The 10,876-nt window shown below is 62.1% G+C and overlaps 3 protein-coding genes across 3 annotated transcripts in view; 1 reads left to right on the top strand and 2 right to left on the bottom strand.

The window, feature by feature from the left end:
* MNEG_3623 (hypothetical protein) overlaps window positions 1-2,466 on the bottom strand; it is a gene marked incomplete at both ends in the record, with an annotated part of 6,638 nt that extends 4,172 nt beyond the window's left edge. Inside the window, 6 exons of the mRNA XM_014047900.1 lie at window positions 253-351; window positions 660-891; window positions 1,259-1,416; window positions 1,623-1,867; window positions 2,094-2,190; window positions 2,369-2,466. Of these exons, the coding sequence (XP_013903354.1) occupies window positions 253-351; window positions 660-891; window positions 1,259-1,416; window positions 1,623-1,867; window positions 2,094-2,190; window positions 2,369-2,466 (929 nt within the window). The remainder of the gene's footprint in view (window positions 1-252; window positions 352-659; window positions 892-1,258; window positions 1,417-1,622; window positions 1,868-2,093; window positions 2,191-2,368) is intronic.
* A 1,730-nt stretch (window positions 2,467-4,196) lies between these two features.
* On the bottom strand, window positions 4,197-7,715 carry MNEG_3622 (Origin recognition complex subunit 4; the record flags this gene model as incomplete). The annotated part of the gene is made up of 8 exons (XM_014047899.1): window positions 4,197-4,353; window positions 4,565-4,689; window positions 5,092-5,349; window positions 5,615-5,740; window positions 5,963-6,133; window positions 6,432-6,543; window positions 6,859-7,085; window positions 7,350-7,715. The coding sequence occupies 8 exons, from the start codon at window positions 7,713-7,715 to the stop codon at window positions 4,197-4,199; spliced, it is 1,542 nt and encodes a 513-aa protein (XP_013903353.1).
* A 1,781-nt stretch (window positions 7,716-9,496) lies between these two features.
* Window positions 9,497-10,855, top strand: MNEG_3621 (hypothetical protein; the record flags this gene model as incomplete). The annotated part of the gene is made up of 1 exon (XM_014047898.1): window positions 9,497-10,855. A coding segment is annotated over one exon (1,359 nt), but the record flags the coding sequence as incomplete, so codon positions are not given.
* Window positions 10,856-10,876: the final 21 nt, after the last annotated feature.

Genomic DNA, 10,876 nt, shown 5'->3' with positions numbered 1-10,876 from the left:
GTGTGTGTGTGTGTGTGTGTGTGTGTGTGTGTGTGTGTGTGTGTGTGTGTGTGTGTGTGTGTGTGTGTGTGTGTGCGGGGGCGTGAGTGCGGGGCGCGCATGCCCATGCGCACGACACATACAGACAGAGCGGACACAGACGCGTGTCTCCTGCAACGTCGCAAATTCGCAGCGTAGCTGGGTGCGTTTGGCAGCCATTGCTCTGTGGCTGAGCCGTTGGAGTCTGCAGCGCGACAGCAGCCTGGGGCGCACCTTGCGCCGATGGAGCCGACGGTCAGCGCGTTCCTGTTCCAGCTGCCGTGGAGGGCGACAAAGGCCGCCTTGTTGTATGTGGCCGGGAAGTTGCTCTTACTGTGGTGCGAAGTGAAGGAGCAGCAATTTGCGCCGTCTCGTTACAGCTGAAGAGGGACTGACAGCGCAGGAGTGAGGAGGGCCCAGGGCCGGACACAGGGAGCAGCATGCAACGCAGAGCCTCCTCGGGTGGCTGCACGCAAGGTGCACCCGGCCCCTCCTCGAGCCCCTGGCACCCCTACAACCCCTCCCCGTGCACCTCCCTGGGCCCTCACCCCTTCCACTTGTAAAACCGAATGCCTAGCGGTGCCACATGCGGGCCTGCTGCCTGAATCGCCGGCCTGTACCCAGGGCTTGCAGGGTTGCACTTCAAGTTGGCCTCTGCCACGTTCACATCAGGATCCGTAATGGCCGTCCCGACGCCGACAGCTCGTGTGTAGGGTGTGGCGTCCTGGCCGCCCACAGCTCCGGTGTGGCAGTAGGGGTAGCCAAAGAATGGGGTCGCAGAGCCGGCCTTTGTGCTGACGCCGGTTGCGCCAAAATAGTTGATCTCGCAATCGGGGCTGTTGTCAGTAATGGCCTGGTTGTTGCCGCCAATGTCTAGTGGGAGCAGTGCAAGGGAAAGCATGAGTCAAAGTTTTGATGCATGCATTCAAGTGTGTGTGTGTGTGTGTGTGTGTGTGTGTGTGTGCATGTGTGCGTGCGTGCGTGCGTGCGTGCAATTGCGTGTGTGCAGTTGCGTGTGGGAGGGGGACTTGAGTGCGCGTTTGTGTGCGTAGGTGTGTCTGCATGTCACGCACAATACAAACATACGCATGCAATTAGAAGCCCTTCATGCCCATGCATCTGGTGACATCTAGTGTATCTGACTAACATTCTCATGGATAGAGCCCAAGTCCATGCCTTGCCACTCTTGCGGCAACACTTGCAGCCATATGGCAGCATTCACTGCTGTCCTACCACCCACCATCTCTCCCATTATCTGTGAAGTACATCCCGTACTGTGGGTGGAAGTCAAAGCCCACAGTGTTGCGAACACCATCCGCAAGCAGCTCAGGCGCAGCGCCCTTCTGGTTGGGCATGCCACCGGTGTACGGGGGCTTGAAAAGGTAGATGGACGCAAACCTGGGGTGGGGTGTGAGTACGGTGAGTGGCGATGAGGGAGGGCAAGCAAGTAGCACGAGGGACGAGCTGGCTACAAATTGAAGGCAGGATGTCTCGCTGTGCATGTATGCAACCAAAGCAAGCGTGCATGCACACAAACATATACACATGCACGTGTGCGCGCACACACACACACACGAAGCTGTGCCAAAACATCCTCCCTGCACCTGTACTTTGGGTATCCATCCGCCTTTTGGTACTGCTGAGCCACGCCCTTGTTATTGGAGTTCATGAGTGTTGGCCACTGAATGTTGCTTGTCACTCCGCTGCCGTTCATGTAGCCGATGTTGTAGGGTGCGCCGATAGGGATTAGCAAGTTGCCCTTGGAATCAAAGCGGATGAACTTCCAGCCGTGCCAGAAGTCCTTAGGCAGATCATCGCGCAAGATCTCAAGATCAGACGCGGCTGCAGTCTGTCCGCCGTTTCAGAAATGAGGTTTGGGGGCGTGGGGAGGGGAGCAAGCGGCACAAGGGCTGTCATGAGGGGCGCCTCGCTCGCGGGGCAAGCCTGAAATGACAGACCCGTGTGAGCATTCTTCTTTGCCCCCCAGCAGCCCATCACATTCCACCTCCCTCTGCCTGCGCCCCTTTGTCCAGCGGTATAGCAGCAGCCGCCTGCACGTGCACGCGCCTCCTCACCTTCTTGCCCAGGGCCCATGTGTCTGCATTCTTGAGGCGGTACAAACGGAACCAAACGTCATCGTTCAGTACTGCGATATACAGATCGTTCTTGTGCCTGTGCATACGGAGCATCGAACGTCAGCCAGGTGGTGACATGTGGCCAGCGCGCCCCGGCTTCAACAGCCGGTAGCAGCCACAAGGGCGGGACGTTCACTAGGGCTGCATGCCGCTGCATGCAGCGACGTCCGGCTCATGCAGCCGCCAGGGTGCAATTGGTGACATGCAGGGCGCACCAGGCAATGCCGTTGGGCTTGAGGGCGCCCTCAAACGTGGCTGCGCTGGTGATGGGCTGCACGTAATCCGCGAGGCCCTTGCCGTCCAGATCAACCATTGCGTTGATGATTTGGGGCCCCTTGCTGGGGTCAAAGGTCAGCGCCGAAACGTAAGTAATCACAGGCCCGGTCACTTTGGAGTTGCCCGAGACAGCCAGGCTGCGGGCGTTGGGAATGTTGCCATCTGCGCATGTATGTGTGCGGGGAGGTGTGCGCGTGCAGTGTTCCTTGGCTGTCACAGGACAGGTACGTCGGGAAGGCAGGTTTTCACTGCCGCTTTCCTACCCCATCACGCGTCCCCCACAAGAAAGCATGGCAGGCGCTGCCCAACCCAGCGATGCACTGATCGCGTTTGGCCTGTGCTGAGATGCCATACTGCATGTGTGGCAGCTATCGTTTGCCGCTGCAATGCAGGGGCACTCCAGACTGTCGCCGAACTGGTCAGCCAGCGTGGCTGCTGCACTTTGTTGGGAGTCGGTGGCGGGCAGGCCCCAGCCAGGAGACCTGCTGCCGTGGAAGTGAAAAATATACATTGATGTCGACCCACGCACCGTGATATATCTGGAGCTTGAAGCCCGCGGGCAGAGTGAATTGCGTTGCAGCGTTGCTTGACCCGCAAGTAGCGCCGAGGGCTGCTGCCTTGAAATATGCTAGCATCAAGCCCACCGCCAAAAGCCTTGATCTCCACATGCTGGCCAGGGCGACGATGGCTGGCACCAGCCACTTGGCCAAGAAGCGGACCCGGTGACCGAAGTCAGGTATGATTTTGCAGCACGCGACACGCGTGTAAGACCACCACACGCTGGTGAACGAAGACGTGGCCAAGAACGCTTGCGTGACCGTCACCGGAACCACGGGGACGTTGTGTCCGGCCCAAACTGGAAAAAACACCACTGTACCGGCCACGATATATGCTGAAGAAATCTGCACATGACCACAAGATCAAATGAAATCGGCCTACCTTCCATGATGCCCCTACCGCCACGTCCTTCCTGCCGTAAGTCTGAGGGGGGCTGGTCACTGACACACCGCTGAGACGGGTGCAAGTGCACGGCGACCTGACGCCAGAGGACAGCCTTGCATGATGTGTGCTTTGTGTGCGCAGGTCTGAAACTTGTCGTCAGCGGCAATGGAAGTTGAGCCGAGCAAATGTATGTGTGCCAGAGCCCTTCAGGACGACATCCCAAGCATTGACCTCGGCAGTGCAGAGCTTATCACGCATGCGTACCCTCGCGCAGTCTCTGGCATCAGTGTGCCTCTAAGCCCTCTACGGGATGTAATTTCAAAGCGAGAGCAGGCTTGTACCTGTTACCCTCAATGCTGGGTCTGCTGGCTGAAAACATCACTGGGGCCTCCCTTGCTGAACATCAGTGTACACAGGTGAGAAAAGGTGCAGCACTGGCTTGCTGACTTGCAGGTTGAAAGCTGTGCCCAATAATGCCGTGCGTGAGGACAGAGGTTCATTTGCTGGGATCCATCACATGGCGGCACGTACCATGATGCGGGTCACAAACACATATTACATTCTTAGCTGGCATGAGCATCCTCCTAAGGTCTCGTTTTGTGTGCTGCCCATGCTTTGATATTGACGTTGGAACCAACCCACCACCCCATCCCAAGCGCTTGCTTGGCTGCTGAAGATGTTCCTGTCAATTACTAAGCCAGCTGCGCGCCCAGCATGTCGCCGCGTTGACGGCCAAGGCTTGACCATTTAATCCCGATGCTGAACAGAGGCGATGATGCGCAATGTTTCAGCGCATGCACCGGCTTTGTCCGTGACCCTTCCGCCTCATATCAGGCCTGTGCCCCCCAGCGCGTCGCCGCGTGCCCAGCGCTTGAGGTGGTCTGGACAGGCGGGGTGCTGCTGGATCCCCGCGTCCAGCTCAGCACGAGTCAGCAGCAGCTGCGCTGCGCAGTGCTGCTGCATTAGCCCCTTGCTCTCCGCCCTGCGGGTGCGGCGGCGGCGCAGTTTCAAAGGGCAGGAGTGGCAGGAGGAGCGTTTCATTCGGGTCAGCCTGCCGGCGGCCACCCGAGAACGCATTCACGGCGTGATGCTTGATTGGGAGTGAACGGCCTAGAAAATACATGCATGCACGCTCGAGCTGTGTCGGCCCGCGTTTTTCTGTGCGCCCGCCCTCCCGCCCTCTCCCTGGTCACCTGGCGGCCGTGAACTGCACGAGCCCGGTGCTGGCAACGTCCCTGAAGGCGCGCCATGCGGCGGGCTTGCGCCAGAGGGGGCCCAAGCTCTCGTTCTTTGCTTTTAGGAACTCGTCAAACACCATCTGGCGCGGCGCGCGTACATGTGAGGTTCAAGGGGTTGGATGTGTTTGTTTCGTGCTATAATGCGCACGCGTGTGCGGACTGCTTGAGTGTGTGTTTGTGTGTGTGCGTGTGCATGTGCGTGCGTGTGTGTGCGAGTGTGTGCATGTGTGTGCGTGTGTGTGTGTGTGTGCCTGCGTTTGCATGCGCACACACCTGTGCATGCATGCAATGCAGAGCATGTGCATAGGAAGAAGTGGGCGTCGGCACGCTGTGACCGCCTGCTTGCATGTATGTCGCCACAACATCGCCACGCGCAAGTATGCAGCACCCGTGCAAAGCCCTCGCCCCTCCTCCTCCTCCTCTTCTCCTCCTCAACCATGCATGCATCGCGCGCCCCACTGGTCTTGCCCTGAACCCCACACCTCAAAGTTGAACGTGCCCTGCCCGCGGTCCTCCAGCCGCTGCGCCGCCACCAGCAGCCCGAGCTGCAGCGCGCTCATCCCCGCGACCGCCGCCGGCCGGCTGCGCAGCGGCCGCAGCCACGCGTCCACCCCCTCCAGCAGGTGCTGCGCGCCGAGCGGGCCCATGTGTTGCAGTTGCCAGCGCGACAGCGCGGCCGTCGAGATCACGGCCAGATCTCGGGGGCAGACGCCGATCTTTGACAGCTCTTTGAGCTTGGCCTGTTGGTTTGCGCGGAGGTCGGTGGCAGAGCGCCAGGCAAATCAGCTCATGGCGGCAGTCACAGTGATGTGGTTGCGCCTAGTCGGGCACCAAACACCTCCTGTGGTGTCGGCACAGATTGGACGCCGAGCCCTGGCTTGAGAGGTCTCGGCAGAACAAAAGGCGCCACAAGGGCATCGCTGGCGTCGTGCCTCTGCGCACGCACCCACCGGCCCAGCGCGCCTGAAGCTGCCTGAATGGCTGCGCTGCAGCCGCGCGCCGCACCTTGACGGCTGCGCTGTCGAGCGCCATCGCCAGCTCCCGCTCGTAGCTGCGGCCCTGGGGCTGCGAGGCCAGCTGCTCTGGCAGCGACAGCATGTGCTGCAACATCGCTCGTGGTGTCTCCTCGGCCTGCAGTGACGGCAGGGGGTCAGTTGGTTGCACGCTTGTGTGTGTGTGTGTGTGTGTGTGTGTGTGTGTGTGTGTGTGTGTGTGTGTGTGTAGCGGTTGAGGTGGGGAAGCAACGGAGAGGCGCACATTTGTTCAGAATGCGAGGCACGCGGCTCTGAACACGCTTGACAAGACCTCGCTGCAGCAGCCACGAGAGCGCACAACTCAACAGCAGCGCGGCACGAGCCAGCGCGGCCCGCACCCCCTGAGGCGCCCGGCCCCGGCCCCCGCCCGCCTCGCCTTTGTGTGGTCCAGCGGCGGCAGCAGCACGCGCCTGCTGCTGAAGCGCGAGCGCACGCGCTTCTCCATGGCGTCCTGGACGTCCCACTGGCACGTTACGCCAAGGACCGCCGCCTGGGGGCGCGTCGCGGCGCGGGCGCGGTGGGGCGTGCACACCCAGTCAGGGGTCGGGGTCGGCGACGCTTTTGGGGGGGCGGGGGAAGGTCTGCAGCGTCCAGTCCAGCCTGTTTGCGGCAACAGATCACCGCCTGATACCGCCGTTGCCGCTGGCCGCCTGGGCCCTGAGTGGCGCCGTCGCATGCCTTGCCAGCGAGGACAGCGCAGTAACGCCGCATACCGCCACCTTCCGCCTCATGCCCGCATTCTTCAGCGAGGCGCGCAGCAAGTGCAGCAGGGCCGCGTCCTGCCTTACCTGGACCTGGCTGCTGGTGAGGGCGTCCAGGAGGTTGTACAGCACCATCTGCTTGGCCACCCTCACGTACGCCTCCACCTCGTCGATCACGAACACGACGCACTTGAGCGCCCTGGCGGCAAGGGGTGCGGCGGCGGCGTGATAAGCAAGGGGGGGGGGGCGCACAGTGTGCGGCGGGCGAGATGCGGTGCACACCTTACCACGAGGATTCCTGATGCAGCAGCAACGTGATGCGGACCCGGCTCTCCCGACCACTTTCCTTCAGCAGCAGTCAAGGAAATGCACCCACATGCACGAACGCAAGCAAGCACGTACGCGCACGCACGCGCGAACACACACACACACACACATTACCTTTCTGTTTCTCCCTGTTGCACACGCACACATCTGTACACACACACCCATAACACAACTCCTACTTTCGTACCTGCGCAGCTGCAGCAGCATGTCCTTCAGGAAGCCGAGGTTGTCATCATAGCTTGCAGATCGAGAGAACGTGCAGCCAAACGTGGCGCACAGCTGCCGCGCAATTTCTTGGAACGCGGCGCGCTCGTCGCCGTGCAGCGCGCCGTGCAGGCGCACGACGCCGAGCGTGGGGTTTGCGGGTGACGAGTTGTGCTCACGGCAGAGCCCGCCCAGCACGCGCTCAAGGAGCTGCGCGTCGGAACGGGAGGCGGGAGGAGCGCGACGCTAATCACAAAGCGCATCGTGAGGGCGTGGGACACTGCCTGATTCAGAAGGCCCCTGCTGCCACGGCTGCTTCACTACAAAGCTGTAGCGCACAGCTTGCGCTCGAGCTAAGGGTGCCCGGCGAGGCGGGCATCCAGCCGACTTGCTGCCTGTGCCCAGCTGTTGTAGCTCCCAAACGCGTGCGGTGCCCCACCTTCCGCCAATTTGTGAAGTCGAACCGCCACCCACCAGGGTCTTGCCGCTTCCTGGCTCGCCGATCACCAGCAACGACACGTTCTGGCCGCCGATCACTACGTTGCTCAGCAGCGCCGCAAGCTCCCGCTCCAGCGGCGCCAGGGCGGGGCGCAGCGGCAACACCGCGGCATCGGCGGACCGCGGGTCACGAATGCGCGCCACCAGGTGGTCGATGGCTGCCTGCTTGAAGTTAGCTGGTGCCGCAGCCAGCCCCTGCCGCAGATTGTCATCTCGTTGGGCCCCGTGCCGCTGCTGGTCCTGCTGCTGCCGCTGCTTCTGCTGCTGCTGCTCAATTTGCTGTTGCGACAGGCCCTTCAAATGGTCTGTATCGGCCCTGGGGCGCTTGAGGGGGCTCTGCATGGCGTGTGCCGGCCAGCGACCGCGTAATTTGCACGATACAAATTGGCGCCAGATCACACATCTATACTCGTACTTGCTAGAGCGCGGGGAAGTGATGAGTGCATATCTGATTGACGATGCAAATCCGCAGTTGCGGGGAACACTCAAATAGCTATGTGATCGGGTGCCTCCACTGGAACTTCTGTGGTGAGTGCCGTATGGGGACAAATACTGTCCCCTATCGTGATATGTGGACAGCACGCAAAAAGAGGGAGCCAAGCCGCAGTGCTGACAAGCAGCCACGCCGCACTGCTTGCAACCACCCTGCCCGCCACCCAAGCAGGTACTTCGCTGCTCTAGGTACTGTATCCCCCTGCCGCAACGTACAAGTACCGGTGCCAAAAACATTCGTGTTCTTTGCGCGAAATATGTGCAGTATGCAGTTTCTTGCATAATTGACCTTCTCAGATACGTTGAAGGTGGCATCCCAACCAGCACTTGTCACCCTGGCCAAAACTCTGGCAGTGTTGCGCTGGGCAGCAGTCAAGTGGGCTGCGCCCTACATTGTGGGCATGCTGATGCACTAATTGCGACTTGAATAAAGTCAATGATTGCATTCAGAGTAAAGGTGGGACGGGTTGTGGGTACTTCATGCCTCTCTCAGTGGTGATGAATTTGACCTGTGCATTCACGCAGCGCCATCGCTGTGTCATGTTGACTCAATGGCACTGACACAACGCAAGCGCATATTCAGCTGACTGTTACGGGGCTAAGTACATGACACTGCCCACAGATACCGTGAGAGACTGCACTTGGGCAGCAATGGCCACAGGCCTAGCGTGACTTCAGCATGAAGCGTCCGGACACTCAAGTAATTTCATCAACATGGGTGCTCAGCAAGGCGTTGTATACCCCGACTAGGCTGCGCCCGTGGCTGCACAGGATAGGATAAGGCAGCAGTAGGGCAGGCGGGCGTGCGGCAGGCCTGACCTAGGCCAGCCACCAAGTGTTGGCCGCTTGCGTGGTGTAGGGGCGCACGTGCGCGGCGCAGAGCACGCTGCTGGCAACGTTGTGCTGTGTGCTTGGGGTTATGCTTGAGCCGCTGCACATGCCTCTGATCAAATAACTAGGCACATGCCCCAAGTAATTGTGGCAAGGCCTGCAGCGGGGAGGCCGAGATGATGCCACGCGCGGCATTTCCAATGCCCATGCCGGGTGCCGAACGGGTGAGTCTTCGTCACTCCCTCTGCTTTCGCCTCTTGTAACGTACCCAATGAGGAGTGTGTCGATACCCACGCCAATCTGTCTCTACCCCAGCACTGCACATGAATTGAATCGCTGTGTGCTGGCGGGCCTCGACCACGCTAGTCCTGAGCAGCCCCCTTAGGCAGGCTCACGAGATTGAGAGAGCTATTTATCAGGTGAGCCGTCCCGGGAAGAGGCCAGCAGCGCTGCGGTGCCAACTGCGCTGGGATGAAGCACGGCCCTTTGTCCCGCACGGCAAGGCCCCCTCAACAGCCATAGTTCTGCATGCACCGTTTTTGAGCGACTGCTTATCGCCCTGGCGTGCTCTCCAAGGGCGATGTTCGTGTCCTCGCAAAAGACACTTGTGTGTGAAGGCCCTCCTGGCCCCCCTCCTCCTGGCACCTCGACCCTTTCAGACTGCTGGCCACTCGGCGTCCGGGAAAGTTGCAACAGCCAGTCAGCACCCGTCGTCGAGGGACCCTCGTGTGGCACGCAGGCTCAACGGTCCGCCGCGAGCCGGATCAAGCAGTGCGTCGGGCCCCATGATCCAAGCATCTATGGCATACGAAGTTCCCGGAATAGGGATGGGCATGGGCCCAGGAGGCGAGTACGTCGCTATGCAGCAAGCCACCAGCTTCACACCGCACAAGGGTGTTGTCTACCTACAGCCGCAGCAGCCGCCTCAGCAGCAGCAGCAGCAGCAACTTGTGCCTGGCGGCGTACGCCTGGTGCTGCAGCAGCAGCAGCAGCAGCAGATGGTGCAGCAGGCGCAGCTGCTCGCGCCCAGCGGTGGCCAGCAGCACGTATGGGTCCAAGCCGCGCCGCAGCAGGTGCACCACCAGCAGCACATGTTGCAGGTGGCAGGCCTGCCGCGCACGCAGCCCCAGTTCGTCCAGTTGCAGCCGCCGCCGCAGCAGACGGGCCCGGCGCCCCAGCAGATCGTGTATGTCCAGCAGCAGATGGCCACGCCGGCACCCGGCCCCCTCCTCAGGCCCATGCCGCAGGTCGTGCAGCACCAGGCGCCCACGCAGCAGCCCGCACCTACGCCCGCCGGCCAGCCCGCGCCCGGGTCCACGGTCCTCGTCAACATCAACGGCACCCTGCGACAGGCTGTCGTCGGCCAGAATCGGGCCCTCTTCCTCATGGACAGTGCCAAGCCCGCAGCGGCGGCCGCCCCCATGGCGCAGCCCCAGCCACAGGCGTCCATGCAGCCCGTGCCGCAGGCTGTGCAGTATGTCACCATGCAGGCCTCGGCGCCCCAGCAGGGCGGTGGACCGGCGGGCCAGCAGTACGTGGCCGTGCAGCCCCAGGCGCGTCTGGGCGGCGCCATGCAGGGCGTGCCGATGGCTCTGCGCCCCGCAGGCGCCGCCATGCAGATGGCACCCGCCCAGTACTTGTCGACCCAGCCGGCTCCAGCGCAGCCGGGCGGCCAGCACATGCTGCTCGCCACCAGCAGCGGCATGCCGCAGCAGCACGCGCCCCAGATACTGCAGCAGCGCCCCGCTGCCCTGCAGCTCGTAAACGGCCAGATTGTCGCTGCCACCTCCAGGCCCATGGCCGCGGCGCAGCACGCCAATGGCGGCCTCGGGCCGGTGGGCGGCATGCTGATGCCCCTGCAGCAGCAGGGGCCCGGCGCTGTCGCCAGCGCCGGCACGCCTGTGAGTGCCGCGACGACCTTCATTGGCGGCGGCGGCGCCGCCCCACGCCCGCCAGGGCTGCCGATGGTGTCGGTGCCGCCGTCGTCTTCGGGCCTCGATTTGGTGGCGCTGCAGGCGCAGGTGGCGCAGGCCCAGGCCCAGGCCGCACACCAGGCGCAGCAGAAGCAGCAGCAGCAACAGCAGCAGCTGCAGGCCGCCAGCGTGGGCGTGATCGGCGACTCGCGCCGCTCCCGCACCGGCAGCTCCCCGCACTCGCCCGTCGGCAGCGCGGCCGACTCC

This window comes from Monoraphidium neglectum (assembly GCF_000611645.1).
Source record: "Monoraphidium neglectum strain SAG 48.87 unplaced genomic scaffold scaffold00463, whole genome shotgun sequence".
In the NCBI taxonomy this organism is placed as follows: Eukaryota; Viridiplantae; Chlorophyta; class Chlorophyceae; order Sphaeropleales; family Selenastraceae; genus Monoraphidium; species Monoraphidium neglectum.
Note: the sequence above shows the minus strand (reverse complement) of the source record. Positions and strands in the feature narration are given on the sequence as shown.